This window comes from Falco biarmicus, chromosome 3 (genome assembly GCF_023638135.1).
Source record: "Falco biarmicus isolate bFalBia1 chromosome 3, bFalBia1.pri, whole genome shotgun sequence".
In the NCBI taxonomy this organism is placed as follows: domain Eukaryota; kingdom Metazoa; phylum Chordata; class Aves; order Falconiformes; family Falconidae; genus Falco; species Falco biarmicus.
The window spans coordinates 105,122,452-105,145,162 of NC_079290.1; the positions used below are offsets into that span (position 1 = coordinate 105,122,452).

Below are 22,711 nucleotides of genomic sequence, written 5' to 3' on the forward strand. Positions count from 1 at the left end.
GAAGTCCTGTACTGTTTACATTATCTGTAAGAAATCATGAGGAAGTTGCTGTAATGTGAGATATTTATAACCTTTCATGTGAAGACTGAGTCAAAACTCATTTTTGCCTGGAGCTGATTCAGTCATAAAAGAGCCTACTCCAAGCAGCCTTCATCAGAAGGCATCCAGAGCCTTGAATCTATTATTGCAGTCACATAACACAAAAATAATTACATTAAAAAGACATTCAGGTTTTAACTAGTTGAAGCCACAAGCTAGGTTCATATTTGAAATCACTGTCAATTCACAGCAAGCAACCAGCTCCAGCTAAACCCCTGTCCCTTTAAACTCAGGCAAAACAATTAATTCTAGCCATGTTAGAGCTCTATGAAACTGGAGGAGTACTAATCTAACATTTAAAAAAAGTCCTCCATGGTACAATTTCCAGTAAAGGCAACATCTTTTAGCTGATGATCAAGTCACTGGAGCTATGCTGGTATATACCAGCAGATGCTCTCCTTCTTCTGGGGTGGAGAAAAAAGCATCAAGAACAAATGCAGGGCTTTTCTCTGCTTTCTACTATCTTTTTCTGCCATATAAACCAGGTGAGAAGAAAGCACAAAACCCAAGGATTTTCTCTTGGCAGCATGATCCACATCTGAGCCTTTCAGAAGTCTCCCTCTTGTATTCTAGTACTCCAGGTACCAAGGATTGCTGAGTTACAGAAGAGAAGGAGAGAGATGTTACTCCCTTCTTCCCCTGGTTTCCCTGGAGGGGATGAAAGGGTCACAGAACATGCACAGAAACACGTTTGCAAGCACAAATGATGGGCCGGTGGCACCCACACCGGCACCTCTGTGCACTGAGACCGGCCTAACCAACACCTTCTGTTGGGACTGGAGAGGAGGGTATGAATGATGGAGAGCCCTGGCCCTTTGCTGTGCCACAAAGAGGGCAATTTGGCAGGAGTGAGAAGTCCTGTCTGCTCAGCAGCAGGTAGGGTGGCTAGGCACAATGCCTCATCCCCTTAATGAGCGTGAGGACACATCCTGGGAACACGATAGCTTGTGGAAGCTGTGAGAGCCCTACCGGTACCTCTGCCTTTCCCATGCACCAAAAGGATGACAGTGGGATGCCATCCTTCACCACAGAGACGTGCAGCAGATGCAGAGGGGAATAATGACAGGAAGGGTCCCTGGTCCCAAACACAGTTGAAAAGAGCATCAGTGAGAAAAAAAAAGAGAGAGAGAGAGGAAAAAAAGGTCAGGAAACTTGCAATAGTGCCAGACAGCTGAACCAAATGTCAGCCAGACTTGGTACATTTTCTTTTTCTAAATGTTAAGTTTGTTGAGAAGAAACAAAGCGAAACTCCCCCCAAACCCATCCCTTGTTGCTACGTCTGTAACGATGCTTTATGCATCCAGCCCCTCCCTTCTGGTTTTTTTTGAAAAGCTGAGCTCAGCTCCCCAGCTCTGACAGCACATTGCAATTTATCTGTTTTCATTGTTGGCTCTGAGGGTGGGAGTAGCAAGGCTTTTCTTCTGGTGTTTTGTCTCCGTGTTCTTCTTCTGGAAACTGGCAGCTGTAAGTCTCTTCTCCAAGGTGTGACAGTTCTGGAGCCCCCGGCAGCCTAGGGAAGTTATGTTCCAGATCTGCAGTGAGAATAAGCAAAAGCACTGCACATACAAAAGGTCTTCACACATGTCAGCTGCCCATTACCTTTACCAACACAGCCTCTCTCTGAGGAAAGGACAAAGAAACTAACTCACGTGCCCAAAATCACAGAGTAAATCCATACTGACTCAATTTATTCAACTTAATTTATTCCATTCTGACTCTGAATCAATGGACACACTGCTCACCACTGAAAAGCTGCACAGAAGTCCACAAAGGTGCACTTACCGTCAGCCATGTGGTATTTTTCTTTCTTCAGTGACCATATGCAGAAATGCAAGAAGAAGGTCAGCAAGATGAGAACAAATACAGCCACTGCGGTAAGGATAGCCAGGATGGTGGTATAGAGAGAGTCAGTTGTAACAGGAGCTGCAATTAAATATATTTAATAAAGATTAAGAAATCATGTGCCTAGCCTATTGTTAAAGGGAAGGCAGTTCTTCCAAGGAAATTTAGAAATTCATTTCCTCTTTCTGTTGAAAACAATTTTACAAGGAAAAAACCAAACACTGCAGGTATTAACAATAAAACGGAGAAGCTCCAAGTCAAGGGTGCAGTAGGTCACTGTCTGCGGTAAGAAACATTCATGCTAAAAACCCACATGCCTGATCCCTTCGTTGTTCAGCGCCTGTCTCTCTTGCAGCTGTCACTTGTTCTATCTGCTCTGTTTTGGCTTTTGCTTTTTTTGGGGCATTTGGTTTCGATGTTTCCCTGATTAGCACTACAGCATGCCAAGTTTTCACACTTGTGTCTGCCTCATGAAAGTTGAAAGTAGCACCTTTCAGCAATTTGTCTCAGCAGAACTAGTAATTTCTCTGAATGAAGGGCCCAGACCTGAAAGGCACCAACACATCGCAGGGACAAGGGTGGGGGGGGAAAGCAGGAGCAGTGCAGCTTGCTGTTTTCAAGCTACTCAGTACCTGCAAAGCCTGTACCCATTTATTCCTATATAATTTGATCTATGATAGGATGTGAGATTTCAGTTATGGGTGTTGACTCAACCAATACTTGCAAGGGAACTGGATGACTAACTAAGTTATTGCCTTCCTAAGAAAATCTAGCAAAACAGCAAGAGCAGTTCAATGGAAAACTCGTAATTTGCCAAATAAGCATGCTCTATTCATTTTCTTCATTAGTGACAGTGCTTTAATGGTGGAATCTTTGCCCCAGTCAACAATTCTACATATATTAATATTGCAAGAAACACAACAGTAATTTTCAAAGCAAATTTTCATGATAGCAAGCTCTGGGTGATAACTATGCAGCAAGTCACCAAGAAGCGTAGAGAAAAGAAACAAATCATTGTGAGAAGGTACCTTGCTCCAGATCTTTAGCAGGGAAACCACATATTGCATTATGTGTACTGTTGCCTTGCTTGATTGTTAGAAATCCAGAACTTTCACAACTAAAAGAAGAATAAAAGTCACATTTAGAAGGTCCCTGCCTTTCCCTTCATTCGTCTCCAGCCTCTCTTGGCTCCCTTTCTTCCTTTCCTCCACTCCTCCCACAACCTGATTCCTTTTTTTCCCCTTTTTATAGCAGTGCATGTAAAGTTATGGCTGTTCCCGAACAAGATAACACACATCACAACTGTTTATGTGCACAATTTTTTTAGTTTCTTTGTTTCAAGTGATGTTCATATTTGGAATTATTTTGCATCAGTTTGAGCTGAACTTGGAAGGAAGTTGAACACACAGCAGTTCGTCTTAAGTGCCGCTTTTAGTATTTATAAAGCCAGAGGAGGAAGAAATATCATCTAGTGCTGAATTTAAAAAACCTCTTCATTTAATCTCATTGGTGATCTTGTCTTTGAATCAATTTTATTTTCTAATTTAAGTACTAATCATTTGAGAATTTTATCACACATATTTCCAAAGAAGAAAAGTATCAATAAATACATACTCAGTCCAGTTACGGCACCAGCCATTCTTAACATTGGAATAGGTTCCTATCTCACATGGTTTACATTTGAATGTGAAGTCTAAAATGCCTACAAGAAAAGAGAACATGATATTATCAGTCAGTGCCTTTACTGAAAGATGTGGATACAACAGATTAGAGCACGATGCATTCCCTCTACACTCTTTCTGCATTATGAATCACCCCCCTGGAGAAATACATGAGCAGTTCTTGCCACCCTCGCGTTTTGGGAAATGTATGGGAAAACCCCTTACAGAAGAGGTACGGAACAGTCTGATCTGACAGCAGAGGGTTTGAAGTTAAGAGGCAACACAGAATAAAAGTCTTCCACTGACAGTTCTAGCAGCTTGGAAGAAAAGTAATATCGAAAGTCTAAGCATAAAAGTGAAAGTCTCAGAATTTAGGAAGGGAAGAGTTTTAGTCACAGAGATGACAGTATAAAAGCCATTTCTCTCTGCATCATGAGCCTTCCCAAAAGTAGGTTGTAGCAAGTGATGGAAATTGCTGCTCAGCCAGCCACTTATACTGAGCCCTGTTTAGCGCCACTGGCGTTTCTTTAGTTACCGAGCTTAACCAGCTCCTCGCCCTCTGCGCATTCAGGAAGCTTTTTGCAGTAGAGACATGTGTTATCGATACAGCTGTATCCCTGACGACATCTGCAGTCATGGTCCTCAATATTTTGGCATATGCTGTTGTCTCCTGCCAAAAAGGAAGAAGTTAGACTTGCCTTTGTCATGGAGGACGGAAAACAACTTAACCATTTGTCTTACTGGCTGATACAGGTGAAATTACAGGTTCCTTACTGTACTGTGGTGGAAAAAATGGACACCAGCAAGATATCACTCCCATGCATACTGGATAAAGTTTAGAGTACTCAAATTCAGCACCACTCAGATTTTTACACCATGGTTATCTGAGCACTGCATGACTTACCACTGTAACCCCTCTCTCTTATCTGGAATACCAGCGCAGGTCGTGGCAGACAGAAGCAAGGCAGCAGGTTTGCTTGACTACATTGTGCAGATGTAGACATTGTGGGGTGAGGAGGGCACTGCCAGTGTCCCAGGGAAGCACTACACATTAACAGGCCGCCCAGTCAGCCCTCAAGACACTGCCAGCACCCTTCTCAGTTAGGCTCAGCCAAGTTAGACGAGGGATGCCCAAAAGACCCTTGGCCAGTGAAGCCAGAGCTCCTTTTCCATGCCTTTCCTAACAACAGCAGCTGCTTCCTACACTGCTGGCAGAAGTGGGTCTAAATCCAAGCCATAAAACCAGCAACCCTTCCTGCCCTCTGTCCTTCTATTTCTAGAGGAAATCTGCTGTGAACTTTGCTTGCACTCAAAAAATATCACCTCTAATTCTGACAGGCTCCTGGGTTCATGAAAGCAAAGGATTGATCATATATACTGATCCCATCAGTAAACAGTATCAAGCAGTCCTTCGGGCAGTTGGAGACCAGTTAGAGGAAAAGTGCTGTTCAACCAGGAAGCCGTATAACCTTAAAGGAAAAAAAAATACAGAGGGAAATGCTGGCTAGTTTGATAGCATGCTTAAAAACCCACAGTGAGCAGCAAAGATCAAGCAAAGATTATTTCCTGAGGTTGGTGATGGAACGTACAGGGCCACCAGGGCACTGCCCACATCTTCCTCTGCCCACTGGCCTCCTCTTACTGGCCTTCAAAGCTTAATGAAGACTGGCAGCTTGGGGATGCTTCCTTCGGTGTATGACCAGCGGGTGATTCTGGAGTTGATCCCACTAAGCAATGACTCTCCTACCTCACGCCAAATGACTTTATCTCAGTGGGAAGGGAAATACCTTGGGATCTCCACACTACTGAAGACTCTACAGCTCTTCACCTATTGCTCATTCCCACAAATCCCGTGTGCCTGCTCACTCCTTCCACAGGAAGCTCAGTGTCCTTGCTGTCAGTTGAGGCAGATATATTCAAGCTACGATTAGATGGGAGGCTGACTCCGATCTAGGCACCCATGAAAGATGTAACTTCCCAGCTAAAGCTGTTGCTAGCCTGTGGGACACCACCACGACCACACCAGCCAGACAAGTCTTCCAGCAACTCTGTTTTGGGACAAGCACGGAAGGAAGGTGCGTTCCTTGCTGTAGGTCACACAAACAGTTGCATATTCCTTGCTGTTCAGCTCTGGCTACTGTCACAGACAATACTAAATTAGGAAGAATAGTATGATTGCTCCTGGGACCATGGAAGAGGCCCTCAGAATCACCTGTTCTTGGGCTGAAGCCCAAGAAGCACAGAAATGTTACCCAGTAAGTCCTGCGGCTAGCCTGTTCTACCTCTCATGCCTTAATTTGACTTAAAATTACAGGCAAGTGAGAATCCATTACCATCTCCCCACCATCCCAAGACCAGGCAAGGGCACAGGTTAGACCAGGCTGTTGAAACTAATGATCACCTGAGACCTTGCCTGTGCATCTACTTGTGGGCCAAGCACAGGTCAGCAGAATGGAGGGATTGAAGTGGGATTGCTTCCCACTCTTCAGGACCACAAATTGCGGAGGACAGCCTTACAGAGAGCATCAAGCCCCATATTTCCTCTGAGGCCTGAATGGCACAGACCAAGTTTGAAACCATGTTTGAATGGAGCAAGGGCTCAGAATCAGTGTTAAGCAAACGCTTTCTTTCCTTGCAAGCAAGACCAACCCACAGAAACTTAGCTTTTGCTTTCCCTTTCCCACTACAGGATAACAAGTGTAAGCACATAACAATTCTGAAACATCAGTCTACTCAGAAGTTTATAGCTAAGGCACATCATGAATTTAGGGGGCAGGAAGGAAGCCCTTGCTGCTTTGTTTTGCATATAGAGTTACTCAAGATACATTTACATACACGCACACACACACACTGCCTGTTCCCCATGCTCAGTTACCCTGGTTGACATAGAACAATGTTGACAATCAGAAAGACAACAGGCACATCATTCCCTTACCTTTACTTGAGCTACATTTGGGGCAGCATTTCTTTTCATATTTATTGATTATTCTCAGTTCACCATCCTGGCATGGTGTTGCCAGAGTTTGCTGTGTCCATTGCCATAGGCACACCACCAGCAGCAAGCAAGCTCGGATCTTGATGTGACTGACTTCACTTGTCTGTTCAGTCATGTCTTGAGCTATACAACCCCCAAAGCACACTAGGGGGCTTGTATCAGGACTTCCCTGCAAAAGTACTCTTTCCCCTGATGCTGTGGAAGGCGCTGTGCTTTTTGTGGCTGCACTCTTCCTGTTCCTTTAGGGGGCGGGGAAAAGATTTTATTTTACGTCATTAGTTTCTTAAAAAAGCAGGGCTAAGCAACCGCACAACTGTGACTCCATTAAGAGAGCAGCAGGTTAAAAGCAAGATGTAGCATCACATAAGTTTATTTTCAAGGGGTTTTGCAAGTTGATATACAACTAAAAATTAATGCAATGCAAATTAGTGTGTGAAATTCAGTGCTCTCAGACTACTTTATTCTGACTTAGATATCCTAACGAATGTAGAAACTTGCAAGGATTTAACTATCAGATTGCAATGTATAGTCAGTCCATCCATCAGACATTTTGATTCTGTTAATTGTTTTCAACTTCCTTCACTCTGGATCAGAGGACTCTTGAATTATTTTCCAGAGCCAATGTAACTCCTGGATACCACGAAACCAAGAAAACAAATACTGGCTTCCCCATAGGCTGCAAGATCAGCCCTGGGACCAAAACTGAAAATAGCTGCAATGGGCTCTTCAGAGACACATACAGCTGCTCCGACCACTGACCACTCCACCCTTGGGATTTAGACAACAAGACAGCTGCTCAGCAAAACTGTACATAGGCACAGACATGTTGCCTGTAATCATCACCCGCTGCTGGGTTTCAATTCCAAAATGTGTTGCCTTATACAAACACGTATGGAAACACCCATCTCTGCTTTATGCGTAGACAGCTTGCTTTCCCCCTCCTCCCCTTCTACTTCCACTATACCCTAGGGTTTACTTCTACCCCTGTAGCTTGCGGTTGCTTTTATGTGTGCACAGTGATGACAGTATTTAAAATCTGACCTCATTCCCAACTGAACGGATGAATTCCGATGCAGAAGGAATTTTAAAGGGATTCTTTCCCACGCTGCCTGTGATGACGAACAGGTCAAGGCAAGGGCGAGTCAGACCTGTGAGAAGACCTGTCTCTAGAAAACGCCATGCCTACAGCATTTGACACTTGCCCTGTTACTTCCTTAGTTTAAAACACAGCCAAAGAAGCCTGAATAAACTTCCCAGACATCATCGCTCTTCCTTCAGTGTGTTCTATGCTTTCTTCCTGAAGATAAATCTATGGATCTCAAAGAGTAGGTCAGTCAACACACTCTTCACTTAGTCTTTGGTCTGTTCAGGGATCTGCTTGTGTTCCTGTCATGGACTGGAAGCAATCAGATTAGTTTGGTACACAACAGAGCCTTCTGGTTTTAAAAATATATGCCACAAAGCTGCTCATAGTCTTAAATGTGCTCGGTGAACCCATTCTATTAAAAGATGACATCCAAACTAGCTGCAAGTGGGCAAAAGACACCTCTCTGCTGTCAGTTTTTCCCACATAATTAATGCCCCTAGAAGGCCAGCTGTTATGGTTCGGAAAATAAAAGCCTCTTACTTTGTACTTCTGCTGTACAGGAGATCCCCTCCTCTTCCCACACAGCACGGCTCCTCACACTTCTCAGAGCCTGCACCACTCACGCTACAGTGGAAACAGAGACTCATGGCCAGCTCAGCTGCTGCCCAGCTTACCAGGACTTTTTACGAGGATGTGTAGCGATAGAACAAGGGGTAATGGTTTTAAGACGAAATAGAACCGATTTAGATTAGATATTAGGAATAAATTCTTCACTCTGAGGGTGGTGAGGCACTGGCCCAGGCTGCCCAGAGCAGCTGTGGGTGCCCCATCCCTGGCAGTGCCCAAGGTCTGGCTGGAAGGGGCTGGGAGCAGCCCGGGCTGGGGGAAGGTGTCCCTGCCCAGAGCAGGAGGTTGGAACCGGATGATCTTTGAGGTCCCTTCCAAACCAAACTATTCTATGATTCTATGATCTGGCCATAGAGAGTCCTGAACACCACGGTTCTTGGGTTCAGTCACCCAAGTCAGGATTCCTTTCACCAGCAATTCCAATCAGCATAACCATGATGCTGTGGGCAGCACAGGGACGGTTTACAGCTACTGGTCAGGGTGCTGCCCTTGGACAGAAAACACGGTGCACTCAGCAGCATACAAAACTTTCTCACCCTCTTCAGAACTCTGCAGTCTTACACTGAAAGACAAGTTATTAGGCAAAGCACTTCAATGCTGCAGCAACATGCTCTGCAGACCTTACCTCCTCCATATTCTTCAGAAGTACAGCAGTAGCAATAGACTAGACCATGGCTCTCAGAAAAGACAAGGACAGTGCAAATGTTCCAGATGGAGGAAATAGCCTTTCCCCATCAAGCTCAAAGACAGGTATTAATAATTAGCACTGCCTAAATACCAAATACAAACATTAATCAGACTTTTGCTGAGCATCATGAACACAGCAATAGAGAAGGGACCTCCAAAGGTCATATTGAGACAACTGGCAGGAGGTACACAAGGGATCACCAAGCCTGGCAAAGGTGGCAGGCAGGCAGGCAGTTAGCATATGTGTTATCTGATACCTGGTGTTTATCAGAACAGGAACTAATAGTTTCTTTCCTTCTATCTTTTTTGAATGTTGTTTTTTCCTGAATTGGTCTCTACATGTTTTCATTCTTGTTCAAGCATTACAGTCGTGCACAGATACTACCCAGATGATGGAACATTTACAGTTAGATCACAGACAATAGCTGTACATGCCAAGTCTAAAGCTCTAGAGTCAGCAGTGACCTTTCAGAGACAACCTGACTATCTGGCTTTAAAATCTTTGGGGGTTTTCTAAAGCTAAGCTTGCCTGTCTCTGATGTACAGTAGTGACATTTCACCTGTCAATCCCTTTCTCACTCAGTTCTGTATGTGATGTATGTCAGTACTGCTAGGCTTCATGCTGCTGCCTGATCCAGTAGGGTTCCCAGCTCTCTCTGCACCTATTGATAGAACAAATGCCTATTTCACTCATCTATAAGCAGCAGTTCTCACCTCACCACCACCTGACTGCATGGTGGTTTTATTCAGCAGCAGCTACAGGATTAACTAGACAATATTTAATTAAGACATTTCAGAAATCAGGAATCCTTACCATCTTTTATTTTCACACACAAGCAGAGGTTCCATGGCCTGCAGAGCTCCTTTTGATTCATGTGACCTGTGGTCAAAATGATAAGCCCAAGAGTTAAAAGGCCATTGGAAGCAATGTGGTCTTTGGGGTTGTCTGAGCACACATACCATGAAGTGCCTTCTTTGCATGAAACACGAAGGCAGAGCAGGGTCTTGAACAAGCATAGAGAAGCAGATGGTGGCCGAGATGTTCAGCAACACCTCAGGGTTCAGAGTTTAGTTGCCACTAAAAAGGAGCATCCAAATGCTGCTGCTACTGTCCCTTTGAAGAGAGACTCTGCAAAGGCTTGTGCCGGTGTTTGAACCAAAGGGTCTCTTGTGTGCCAGGCTCTAGTTCCCATTCTTGAATGAAGAGATCTTAATGTTTTATGACTGTGTCCAAGAAACAAACCTCAGTTCAGAGTGCGGGGCCTCAATTTATCAGGAGACCTGAGGAAGACAAGTTTCATCTCCTTCCTTCAGCGAAGGAAGGGAGGCACAAAAACACACGGCAAAAGACCCCAAAGGCAATGGCTGGCTTCCTCCCCTGACCTCCACAGAAGGACTCTCTTCCAGCCATGCCTGCCCACACCTGTACATCTCTCAGGGCAAATTAAGGCTGAGACGTAAATGCACACTGTGATGGAACAGAAGAAAAGATGTTACAGATCTCCTAATCCTTTCTTCCTCCCCTGTGCTACCATGACCTGGACATATAACATGAGGAGGAGTGCTCAGGGATGAGATCTGAAGGAAGAATCAGTAGATTCCTCCACCCAACTGAAACGCACCAATGTGGCAGCTCTTACCTCTCTCCTCAGGGCACACGTTCTTAAGAGTATTTACAGAACTGGCTGCAAATCCTACTTTTGCCCATCATAAGGATATCCAGCCATGAGCTGAACGTCCCACACATCGCCAGGTGCCTCATTTTACAGTTTCCTTTTTGCCTGGGGCCACTGGAGCCGCCAGTTTTCTGAACTGTCCGAATGACTAACCTTTTGGAAAGAACAAAGAAAAAGAAAACAAAAGATTGCAACCACTTCTCAACCACATAGTTAGTTCTTGCAAGTCCAGTGCCTTTAATGACACTCCTTGGACTTCACGTCATCAAGAGCATCGTTACTACAGAGAGTGTCTGGTTTCCTGACATGGAGATTTTTCTGATTACCCATAATGGGTGACCACAGAAGCCATGAAGTTCTTCTACAAGTGAAGAGGTTCTTCACATGAAATCTACGTAATTTCTGAATGACTATTTCTATTTGTTAGACCAATGTATAAATTGCCTTGTAAGCTCCATCTTTTAAGTTGCTTTCATCCCACTGTAGAAAAGTCCACTGCTAGCTACAGGATTCTCATTCTGTCATACAGAACTTGTCTATGCTCTCGGGAAACAACTATCAGTCGGTCTTTAAGATCCCTTTACTATGCCGTGATAGCTGTAAGAAATGTTACCTGCACAAGGGGAAGTGACTTGCCACACCAGGGAACCCGTGGTAGAACAGCAGTTTTAATGGGCTGCGAAAAGTGCAGAGAAACAGTCAGCGCAGGGGGTCAGGTCAGCACTGCAGCAAGGACGTGGTGGGGCTGGCAGCAGAGGGGGCACAGGGACATCGACTCCCCGGGAGGATACCACACGAGCAGTGACAGCTCACACAGTACTGTCCAAAGACTGGGGTAACCAAAAAGCTTAAGGACAAATAACCTGAAACTGTAAGTCAAAACTGTTGCATTCCTTTCAGTTCTGCTGCCCTCCAGGTTCAGCCTGGAGATTTTGCAGTGACTAGGACTGGCTGCCCGAGGGGTTTCCAGACGTTGGGGTATTTGCGTGCCTGCCCTCTTTTGGCACACAGGGAGAACCGCTGCCCTGCACACCTGCCCCGGGTGAGGCTGGGGGCACAGGGGGCAACGGGGCAGAAGCACAGGTGATCCACAGAGTGCCACACGTGGGCTCCTGCGGCAAGTTTAATTCTCACCCCGAAACATTTAGGGCTTTGTGGAGACCCCTGGGTCCTTCCTTCCAGCAGTGCCCAGGCCCCTGCGGCACGCACCCGCCAGAGCCACTGCCTCAGCCAACGGAACGAGGCTCCTGGTCACCTCTCGGGGCTGTCCACACAGCCTGGTCGCCAACAGCAGTGACTCCTTGCACGCTATCCCAGCGGTGCAGAGGCCAGGTAGCAACTTAACTGACATTTATAGAGGGAAACCAAATCAGGCAGAGGCAAAAACCCCCAAGTTCCCAACGCTACCACACTGAGTACTTCCTTTCCAGCTCAGCAGCTGGCACAGCGCGCATCAGCGGATGTGACCTTTCTCAAGTGTCTCATGGCAAACCTGAATCACTTTGATGCACTTCTCAGTCACAGGAGAAGGTGAAGAGAAAATGCAGGAGATAAAGGATCTGGCGTAGCCACAGCAGCAGAAACTTGTCATATATTCACAGGGAGGGAAAAAAAAAAAAAGGAGGAAGTGAACATAAAAAGCATAAACTTAACGAATCTGTGGTTTTGGTGTTGGGTCTTTTTTAATTATAACTACTGAAACATGAAATACATGTTAAGTGCCAAACCTGCAGTCTGAAAGGAGCATTCAAGAACTGCAAAACTCTGCTCATTTACCCAATTTTTCCCCAACAGCTCTCTCAAACACCATCTATTCTTGTCTTAATCCTTCTCCAAAACTGAATGCAGCAAAGCAGTGAGCAAAACAAACTTCCATGTTAAACACACAGACCTGTTAAAACTCCAGGCAGCCCTATGTGATAGATGTTCTCACATGCAAGAGAGAAAAAGTTTTAATAGAAAGCCCAAAGACAAGAGGGATTAGTGTTTTGGTTGGTTTTCTTGCTGTTTTTTTGTAGACCTAACCTCTGCCTGCAGCTAATTACAACCAGTGCAAGGGGCTGGCCGTGTGGCCTGTAACTCACGGCTGAAGTGAAATTTCTCACCCATAAACACAAACTTATGGGAATTATTAGTCAGTTTCATAGACGGTTCTTAAAACAATCAAGAGGCCAAATTTTAGTGACAACAGTTACACAGAAAGTTTGGTGTCTGCTTAAGTAACTTCCCGAATCAGGGCCCTATGGCAGCCAAGATGCATTTAATTTACAAATCATATAGGTTTAACTAAGTACTCTGACTGCCAATGCAGTTCACACTAAACCCAGTTAGCACTGGTTTGCAAGAAGAACCAACACCTCAGTTTACTGCATTACGCCGGAAAAAGTTTCCAGTACAGCCCTTTATTTATCTTCATTTGCTTAGATGAAGCCGCACAGCGCAGCCTGAGCGTCTCCAGCGCCTGGACGAGGGGAAACCGGAATGGCTGAACAGCAGGGACTTTGCTCTTGACACAGGCCCCTGCCTCTGAGGAGGGAAAGTTTCATTTCTGACACGTAGGAAGACAACCGTGGGCAGAAGGCAGCGCCAATTTGTTAAAGATTCTCTGCCTATTTTTAAACTACTTTCTGCCATGGTAGGGAAGACTGGAACAAAAAATCTAAGCAAGTTTTTCACAGAAAAGTGACAAGACTGAAGACGGCAATTAAAAATATTTGTTATTTCTCTATTCAGAGTGAAATATCTACATTAGTTTGTTTAAACCGGCAATCTACCAACACCCCAAAAAATACCGGACCATAAATGCCTCCACTCCTATCAAATGTTATTATGATTTAACTCTTCTGATAGCATGGGACGTCTTGGCACAGTGCTTGGACACAGCTCTGCACAGCCCTGCCAGCACAGACAGGCTTTTGGGCGGGCGCAAGCACCGAAGCCAGCAGCCACAGCGTCTCCAATTTTCCAAATGCTGACGAGCAACCACAACCGGCCCTCAGCACCCTCAGCACCCTACCTCTGCCATGCACTTCCCGGGCCAGCACCAGCTCTCTCCTCAGCCAGGGAGAAGCTGCGCCCTCACCTGCAGGAAGCCTGATGGGGGGCTGAAGGAAAGCACTAGAACACGCTGCACCCCGGCACCTTCCTGTGCAGCTGCTCTAGAGGGCGGAAAACAAGTAAGATTCGTGGAAACAGCTGATGAGCCCACACCAGAGGAGCTCTGCTGCCACAGCAGCACTTCTGTCCAGCCAGCAGCTCCTCGGTTCCCGCGGGCTGTGTTCTCACCGTACCGCCCGCAGCCCCGCACAGCTCCCCAGTTATCTGCGCCTTGCTCCGTTACATGGAAATGCGGCACTTGCTGCGCTGCCGCTGGAGCACGGCCTATGAACTCGGTAAGCGTCGTTTCTGAGAACGCGTTGGGTGTTCCCTGGAACGTGCTCCTCCGCTCCGTCCGTCGCGATTCGCCATCCAACCCCCTGCAAGATGACAGCACCTAGGCCACAGCACACTTGCGAAGACCTCTACACCCACGACAGGGGCTCCATGTTTTTGAAGGGGCTGAGCCTTATCACCTCGAATGCCCTGGCAACTCTCAGGTCAGAACTGCTGCCAGGCCAGATTTACAGAGAACACCACGACACAGCTTCCGCGAGTCGCACAGAAAGCCAGGGCAAGGCAGAACGCAAACTCAGCGCCCGCTGAGCTGACCATTTGGAGAACCTGCTTTTGAATAACTTTTTGCTCATTTGTACTCTCCAGTCACACACATCACGCACGTGCATCTAGCTGCTACCACAATTTATTTCAGAAAGACACTATCACACTTTGTGTATAATACAAATGTTTATATACATTGTATATGCTCTTCAAAATAGGAAATAACTGCCAAGTACACCATATGTATAACATATAAGAAAACATATGTTTAAAAACATGTTTCTAAACACCAGTTGTATTCTTGAATACATTTCCTATTGCATATTTTGGCATATGCTTTGGTACTGTGTAAATAAAATACTTATTTCTAATGAGTTATCTACTAAGGAGTTAATAGTTCAAGTAAAAAACACTTCCGTATTATATAACTTTCAAGTTTACTTCTTCTTGAACTTTTAAGCTGAGGTATGTAAATCACACCAAAATTTGCTCACAATAACGCTTCAGGTTACTCTCAGAGACTTTAGATTTTGAACCTGCTACCTAAAATTTGAATGCTTTCCAAAACTGCAGCCCGATTAACTTGTGGAAAAACATTACAGAAGTAAAGTTCATCTCATACAGCGTACAGGCAAAGAACCAGGTACTTTAACTGCACAGAGACCGAATCAACAACACTTGCTCAGTTCTGAATGCAGGTTGCACTGACAGCACGCAGGCACAAGGTGATCATCCAGATGAATGGTCAGAGCACTGCTACGTGATCTTTGCACGTCTTTGCTCAAATGCAACCCTTGAAGGCCTGGCCAGTAGGCACTGTGTTAGGAGTTCAGGTCTTGCTTCTTATCAACAGAGAACAGCTAAGGAGTTACTCTTCCCTGAACCATCACAAAAGTATCGTTCATCAGCAGAAAAACTCCAAGTGTCCACGTATGTGCTCCTAAGCCTAAGACATAAACAGACTTTCCCCAGATCCAGAGCACTGCCTGGAACCAAACTTGCCTGTGGGTTTCTCTCTACAGCCACTGCAAGCAATCAAGCCCCACAGAAATGATTTAAGCTAAACAATTTTACTGTGGAGATGTGCAAGTCTGACTGAAGCATCAGCCTTGCTGATGACAGACAAGCCCGGCTACTCAGCACAATGGGGTGTCCACCGCGAGGAAGCACACAGCGTGTCAGTTGCCCAGGGCTTATAGATAAAACATCAGTTATACATGGCAACTTCTGAAGTTTACAGTGCAGACAAGTGGGACCCTACCTTTCCTCCTATTTTCAACTACAGTTTCTACTAATAATATTCTAATCAGAAATTACCATTGTGTTTGCCTTCTGGCAGTCCACATATTCTACCTTCCACACACAGAGTAAGATCTTCAGGGATATAACCAAACACTCAGAGATCTGGAGCTACCTGGTGATCGTGAGTAATTCCACTTGTTGGCCTGACAATGGGGATGCTGCTCAGTGTGTTAACATGACATTTTCTCGATAGGTATGTTTGAAGAAATGCAGAAAAGAGAGGTGGCATTGAATAGCCATCTCCCAGCAATCACTTAACAGCTAGCACCAGAATCCCGGCACTGTTCTGGTGCATGGCTAGCACGAGAGTTACCAGCAATGACAACTATGTCTGAAGGCATAGCAGACATATGCCACTCAACACGATCAAGAAGGAATAACTTTTAAAAATGGAAGCACAAAGGAAGGTGGCTAGGTTCATCAGGGGAGATTCTCCACCTAAAGTGAAGAGAGTTCATTTGGGAACTACAGTGAAACACTGAAGGTACCTGAGAAGAGACACGTGCTCTGCTTAGCAACTGAGAATCCTAAGACAAAATATAAATGCAGTCATAAAGCAGGTCTTTTGATTTCCCTGTTTTTCCCTCTGCTCAATGATCAGCTCTTACACCTTTCTAAACACTTTCTTCAGTCCAGGGACAATTGCCTATCACTACATACAGAATTGCTAGCAATGCACAGAGGACTAAACTAACGCAGCCCTGGCAACAGGATCTGCCTAAGAGAAAGAATCACATGATTCCACCAAGAACAGCTACTCCCATGGGTCCTAATGCCAAAGGGGCCGCAAAACGAGACCCAAAGGAACCGAAGTGCAATTAAACAGTTACACACACCCACACTTAAAGTCACAGCACGCTCTGTCACATCACTTGTTACGATCGATTGGCTCAGAAATGCAGGAAACAGTAACGTAACATGGAGTCAGTTTTTGATGAGACTAGAATTGGAGTCAATATGTTCTTCCTGGATAGGAATTCGAAAGCTCTTTGCATCTGAAAAACAGATAATAAAATAAATAAAAAATACTGTATAGAGCAGAAGAAGCAGGAAAAGGGAAGCCAGGGACTTTTCCAGTTTCATGGATGACTAGGCACCTATGAATGACATATGGCTCAGTGCTTGTCTTTCCAGCCAGTGCTAGAAAACACCAAGGATAGGGAACAGTGTATTTTCATTCATTGCTCTATGAATGGAACACGAGGCAGCTGTGGGCTGACTCAAGAGCCAGGCTGCCACTTAGTTCTGAATACAGAGTTCAGCTCTTCTCAGTCAAACCTTTCCTGTGTTTACAGGAGACAGTTCAAGACAGTTCACCTCTGCGTAGGCAAAGACTTCAAAATATGCTTTTTAAAAGACTTTTAAATATTTTGATTCTGGGTCCTCTCTGTACTGAATTCCCTGCACAAAATCATTACATCATTTTTCAGGGACTAGGTGGGGGGCAAGGGGAAGTTATAAGGCATTAAAATCAACGAAAGAGAGAGAAAATGCTTCTGCGTGGCAACAGGCAGGGGAACCTGTGCTCTGTAAGAATGCAGACTTGAGACACTATGACCTCCAGTGCATCAGGACTAAATAGAGGATCAACCACTGGTAGTAACTGCAGATGACACTGTGCTACTTAGCCAGGTAAACTTCATGATTGAAATTATCAAAGTTCAAATAGGGGGCTGTGATCATTCTTTCCTATATATTTTTCCCCATAAAAAGAAACTCACCGTGATGGTTGTTTCTGAAAGGCCTCCTCTTGGTCTCTTTTTTGGCTGCTTGGATAATCAACAGGAGGATGGACATTCCACTCACTATGAGCAGTATCAGACAAATGAGGATAAGGAATAGAGACCCTGGAAGAAAACCAGAAGAATACACTAAAAAAGATTCATGTTTCTAGCTGGAGTTCCCACAGCTTTCCAGCTTCAAAAGAAGGAACCAAGAACCCCACAAGTACCCCTGAACCACAAAGCCTAGAAGTCCCAGCTGCCAAGCAGACTAGCAAGAAATCTGGAATGCTGTGTGTGTCTCACTGAAAAGACTGTACACAATACAGACAAGGTTTCTAAGAAAGAGTGTGATTTCATTTCCAGTGAGGTCAGTTTCAAGTGAAAATTCCTGTCCAGCTGTAGTAAACGGAGACACTAGACTTGGCCATTCCTGCTCCTTACCCCAGTTAGGCTCTGTGGGGCTCTCTGTATCCAAGCAAGTGAAGGGAATCACACTGGGTCTGGATGGCGAGAACACTGTGGTCGACATATTATTCCTGTGGTCAGCGGTGGAGAGACTCAAAGCAGGTGTTGCATTCTGAGAGGCAGCTGCCTGTGTGACATGGTTGCTGCAAACAGCATCATCTGTTTTTGTCCCTGGTCGAAGAGTACTTTTCCCAAGAATGCTGCAGCTAGAGGTGGAAAATAAATTGGTGCAGTTTTTCAGACAGTTGCACTAACGACTTTGTAAGTGATCTCCATGGAACAAATGAGTGAACATTACAATCCTTGTGTTATCAATACAAACTCAGGCTTCACCTTTCCTAGATTCTACAGATATGTGAAAAATAACTAAGCTAACTGAAGTTATTATGGAAAAAAACTGACAATCTGTGTTTCTTAGCATCTATCTGTACGTGTACAAACGCCTTGAAGCACTGCTGCATTTGGCAAGGGAACCTTTTGCTATAGAAACAAAACATCCAGATGTTAAAAAAAAAAACAAACCACAGGCTGTTTTTGTTGCCGTAGGTGGAGAGAGAAAGGGCAGAAGGCAGACAGATGCTTCAAATCAGTATGCAGACTGCTCAAGGCTCCTGGGAGGCATGAGGAACATAGTCGCAGTGCACCCACTGCAGGTTTACCCTACACACCACGATTTGGGCATCAGCTGCTTACAGAAGCAAACCTGAAACGTTGCTCTGAACATGTTTGGAGCAGGGATACATACTTGGTCCAAGGTCGACAGTTTTCATTTCCTCCTACAGAATAAGACCCTTCAGGACATGGTGAGCATACTGCAAAAAAAGGAGGCAGCAGTTGAGTTCAGTTAGCAACGTAACTGCATGATAGCTACACAGTAATTTTACTAGTAGTCTAGCCTACAGAACAGACACAACAAAACCCACACACCCTCTGAACGCCGTAGTCATTGGAGCAGAAGTAACACAACATGCTCAGTGTTCATTTCAGCCTGCAGCTGGCAAGGTTTCCTTTTTCGCTACTGGCTAATTATGGCTATTAACAAGGAGAGCATTAAGATTTCTGACAGCTCAGGAATCACAGGGCAACAGTTTGCTACAACTACCCTGCTACAACACTTGCGCAGAAATATCAATGAGACAAATGACAACAGCTTTCACACCAGAGATAACGACCTCATCTGAAGCGAAGGCAAGAGCTGGAGCATCTGACACGTCACTAACTTACCACTTCCCAGTGTGTATTTGGCATGTGGCATGTAGCCCGCAACACACATGCAAATTCTGTCAGATGTCTTCTCACACTTCTTCACTTCCACGCTCCCCTTCCCTAGCAACAACAGAATAAAGGGCAAGTGAGAGACAAGAAAAAAGTTAAGAAATAAAAAAATATATACATTTACTAGTCAGTGCCTATCTGTCATGTGTAGAAACAACTGCAGAGAACCATTTATTAACAATTCTGAAAACACCTTTTTTCAGGCAGTACAAGCCTGCTTCCTTCGAAGGCTCTACCATCAAAACCAACCAGGAGATATCAGCTATTGAAATGATAACCCAGTCTTTGGGCTCGGTCATCTCAAGTGACAGGCTGTATGCCATCAGCCTTTGAGGAGCACGCAAAGAAAGCATATGAAGACTGGCTGCCTCCCAAACTCGTATCAAGAAATGTCCACCATGCAGCTGACTTACTAGTGTTGCAGATTGTACAACTCTTGCAGAAGTTGTGGTTGTGCTCACTACTGAAGTACTCATCTTGACAGGGGGCACAGACTGTGTCTGCTGTTGCAGTGCAGCGCTTTCTCATTCTTTCACCTAAAACAAAGACCATGTAGAAAGGAGGAACTGATAGTTATCAGAAGGAAACCCTCTTTGTTTTCATGCACTAGAATGAAAATGTGCCCAGAAAAAAACGGTTCCACCTACAACTCTGGCTGAAAACATTCAGCAGATTTAGACATGCCAGAATCCCTGAAAGTTTTGACCCATAGCATCACTGTAGATTAAGCAGCTAAACTGGGCTAGCAGGGGCCTGGTGACTTGCCCAGAGTTGAGGCAATGCCCCAGATGATTCTGCCAGTGGATTCCAAATATCACTTCTCCAAACCACCTTTTCATATGGTTTAGACATCACAGCTTGCAGCCAGTGTCAGTTAGGAAAAAAAGCAGGGATTTAGCATAGCAATAGGTCTGATCTCCAGCATAATACAATGGTTTTACAAAAGATCTTGCCTTTCCTTATGAAATAAATCATGCAATTCAACCCAAAGTAATCCCAAACAGGTACAAAAGATGGTAATGGACTGCTCAGGTTCACAGAAAATTCATTAGTGAAGCAGTCAAAAAATAAATGTTTCTAGTACCTTTGTGCTGGCATTCTGAAAGCCCATCAGGCATGAAAGAATGTGGTTATATTTTGATATGCATCTGTATTGGCACCCAACATCAAAGTTGTTACTAGCTTCATTTCATGAACAGTGAGACACAGCGCAAGACGCAAGGCACGCATTTATTACTATTCCAAACAGTGTATCTGTATCACACATGACGTTTAGAAACAAGCTCTGAATGCTTGGTACCCCCAAATTTCAACCTGTACGATACACAGTACTTACACAGAATTCCAGATTGATGTGCTAGGATGACAAGTTTTGTGAGCAAAGCCATTTGCCCAAACTGAAACAGCAAGTTAACAGTGAATTTTGGAAAAGGAGTTAGACATGTTCCTTCTATCTCGCTAGCTTGTCTCCATACCGCACAGCAGGAACTACGGACAGCTTTCATGACCAGCATTTTTACAGTTGAGCTTAAATACATCCTCATTCTCACAGACTGTTTCATTTTGGTTCTCCATTTTCCCATTCTGCACATGAACAATGAGCACCAAGTCTCTTGCTCGCTCCAATTTTCTCTTCATTTATTGAGTGCTATCAGTGGCAAAATACCAGATCTCTTTAACTATCACAATATAAGCAAAACATTTCTGCATTTCTACCATCTACACAATCAGGAAGAAACTATGAAGCAACAGCAGCAGATTTGCTAACAATGCAAAAAAACTGATGAAAGTTCTTTCAGTGTAAAGAGGAACAAAAAAAGTTTAGAGATAAAGTATTATCTGTATCTGCACGCAAATACACCTTTCTTTAAATCGAGTTCAGAAACACTCAGATTCAAACATTTTGAGAATGCAATAAATTGAATTTATTCCAATTAGCATCTTGAAGACAATACTACAGCATCAGTTCACACCATATTGTGTAGTAGACTTAATTATGAAAAGAGAAGTAACTATTCTGAAAAGATGCACATAAAACCATATGCAAGACTTCAAGTTGCAACTGCATTTAAGACATGACTTACACCCTCTCTAGGTGTGTACATGCATGTACCTGTCTTTTAGTACAGTCAATATTGACTGTACTAAAAATAACCCCCTTTGTTAAGGGGATTGCTCCTTTAACAGCTGTATTACCTGTTAATTCTTGTTACACTTCATCACTAAGTCATTTCTATAATGAAATCCCAACTATTAAAATATTTGAGGTTTGACATTTTGCATTTGTTCTTCTCAATACTGCATTGCCTTCAGAGATAGTCAGATTGTGGAAAAAACCACACACATGCAGAACTCAGAATTCAGGCTCATTATGTTTCTACAATAAGAAAGGAGGAAACAAATACATTACATGTCAAGTTACGCTTTGCTAACCTCTGCCTATGAATCAAGCATATCTTTTTCCTCCATAAAAACACTCCAAGCAGTATAAACCTCGTAACAAAAGGAAGCTTAAAATACATCTATACCACCAGAATTAATTACCTGACATTTTCCATTCTTCTGCAAGATTTCTGAGCTTCTTTCTGTGGCAGTAAAGGACAGTAACATAAATGCTACCATCTTTTCTCAGCTAATGCTCCCACAATGAAAATGCCCAGACTGACACATTAAGCCAGCTGAGCCACACAAAAGAAGTCAAAGAACATGTAGCTCTTTCAAAGAGGATTCCTAAATTAATTTATAGAAATAATCTCGGTCAGTCTATACTGAAAGTCTCCTCATCAAATGCTTTCTCTCCATATTATGCTTCCTACATTTGCATGGTATTTCCATCCATCAAGCTGTTTTCTACCAGTCATGAGTTATTAACTGATAAATATTACATCAAGCAAGTATAACCAACATCCAGTGAAAATTACTTACCAGGGGCACAGTCCTTGCAGCATTTTTCACCAAAAAGATATTCATGTTCTTTGCATTTCAGTCCCAAGCAATGGCTAACAGTCACTGCCAGCAGCAAGAACAGAACAGTAGAAAACTGTGAATAAAAACCCAGAGCTACCATAATGCAGCCCTACTGTCCCTGAAAAATTCTGATAGCAGCAAACTCTTGGAGAAGAGATTCTAAATCGCTGGTGACCAGCACAAATTCATGTCAGTTGCTGGGAAATTCCCAGCATGTGCTCCACGCCCCCATCCTTCTTCCCACACCCCACAAACCCACTGTTTTTCTTCTGTTCACAACTGAAATATTCATAGGTAGAAAGACAGCATGATGACTAGTGTTATGAAAAGATTTCCAGTCACAGCCTTAAACCAGAGTGGCTCCAGCCAGGTACGTACCTCTCTGCACAGTGCTAAACACAGGTCTTGAACGCCAGGAGAGCTGGAAGAGATGATCCTTGTTGTTGTGAAGAGTGATGTTAAAGCCATACAGAGGTAACACCTGAAAACCTTCATGAATGAGAGCCACAGGCAGAATGAAGCGTAGCCCACAGGCTTGCTGCTTAAAAGACGAAGTACAGATTCTCTCCCCTTGGTCTCACCCTAACCACAGACCCACAACTTATTGCTGCATAACAAATAAGGTTGTTAATACATTTCTCTTCCCA

At 44.2% G+C, this 22,711-nt stretch overlaps 2 protein-coding genes across 14 annotated transcripts; both read right to left on the bottom strand.

Moving 5' to 3' along the window:
- Nucleotides 1–497: 497 nt before the first annotated feature.
- Nucleotides 498–13,930, bottom strand: TNFRSF18 (TNF receptor superfamily member 18). Of its 12 annotated transcripts, none has more exons than XM_056332978.1 (11): nt 13,691–13,843; nt 11,288–11,350; nt 10,639–10,827; nt 9,959–10,279; nt 9,813–9,878; nt 6,538–6,836; nt 4,138–4,272; nt 3,556–3,643; nt 2,970–3,058; nt 1,882–2,022; nt 498–1,655 (listed from the first exon to the last, which is right to left on the bottom strand). In XM_056332978.1, the coding sequence occupies exons 5-11, from the start codon at nt 9,845–9,847 to the stop codon at nt 1,480–1,482; spliced, it is 963 nt and encodes a 320-aa protein (XP_056188953.1). In that variant the 5' UTR covers nt 9,848–9,878; nt 9,959–10,279; nt 10,639–10,827; nt 11,288–11,350; nt 13,691–13,843; the 3' UTR covers nt 498–1,479. The 12 variants fall into 12 exon arrangements, with proteins under 12 accessions (XP_056188953.1, XP_056188954.1, XP_056188947.1 ...); XM_056332979.1 differs by adding an exon at nt 7,639–9,660 and having other exon boundaries at nt 9,813–10,279; nt 13,691–13,842; XM_056332972.1 differs by adding an exon at nt 12,167–12,257 and having other exon boundaries at nt 9,813–10,279; nt 13,691–13,807.
- A 2,416-nt stretch (nt 13,931–16,346) lies between these two features.
- TNFRSF4 (TNF receptor superfamily member 4) lies at nt 16,347–22,326 on the bottom strand. Of its 2 annotated transcripts, none has more exons than XM_056332981.1 (7): nt 22,023–22,326; nt 19,511–19,633; nt 19,047–19,148; nt 18,568–18,634; nt 17,799–18,028; nt 17,355–17,480; nt 16,347–16,628 (listed from the first exon to the last, which is right to left on the bottom strand). In XM_056332981.1, the coding sequence occupies exons 1-7, from the start codon at nt 22,162–22,164 to the stop codon at nt 16,558–16,560; spliced, it is 861 nt and encodes a 286-aa protein (XP_056188956.1). In that variant the 5' UTR covers nt 22,165–22,326; the 3' UTR covers nt 16,347–16,557. The 2 variants fall into 2 exon arrangements, with proteins under 2 accessions (XP_056188956.1, XP_056188958.1); XM_056332983.1 differs by lacking the exon at nt 22,023–22,326 and adding an exon at nt 21,642–21,833.
- Between the last annotated feature and the right edge of the window lie 385 nt (nt 22,327–22,711).

Excerpts from the sequence above, each read along its gene's own strand:
- TNFRSF18 (XM_056332970.1), bottom strand. The coding sequence starts at position 10,015 with ATGCTTGTTCAAGACCCTGCTCTGCCTTCGTGTTTCATGCAAAGAAGG. Across the intron at positions 6,837-9,812 it reads GTGTGTGAAAATAAAAGATG|GAACAGGAAGAGTGCAGCCA; the intron begins GTAAGGATTCCT and ends CGCCCCCTAAAG. Across the intron at positions 1,656-1,881 it reads AAAATACCACATGGCTGACG|TGCTTTTGCTTATTCTCACT; the intron begins GTAAGTGCACCT and ends TTGTATGTGCAG.
- TNFRSF4 (XM_056332981.1), bottom strand. The coding sequence starts at position 22,164 with ATGGTAGCTCTGGGTTTTTATTCACAGTTTTCTACTGTTCTGTTCTTG. Across the intron at positions 19,634-22,022 it reads CTGCAAGGACTGTGCCCCTG|GTGAAAGAATGAGAAAGCGC; the intron begins GTAAGTAATTTT and ends TCTTTGTTTTAG. Across the intron at positions 18,635-19,046 it reads CAAATACACACTGGGAAGTG|TATGCTCACCATGTCCTGAA; the intron begins GTAAGTTAGTGA and ends CTTTTTTTGCAG.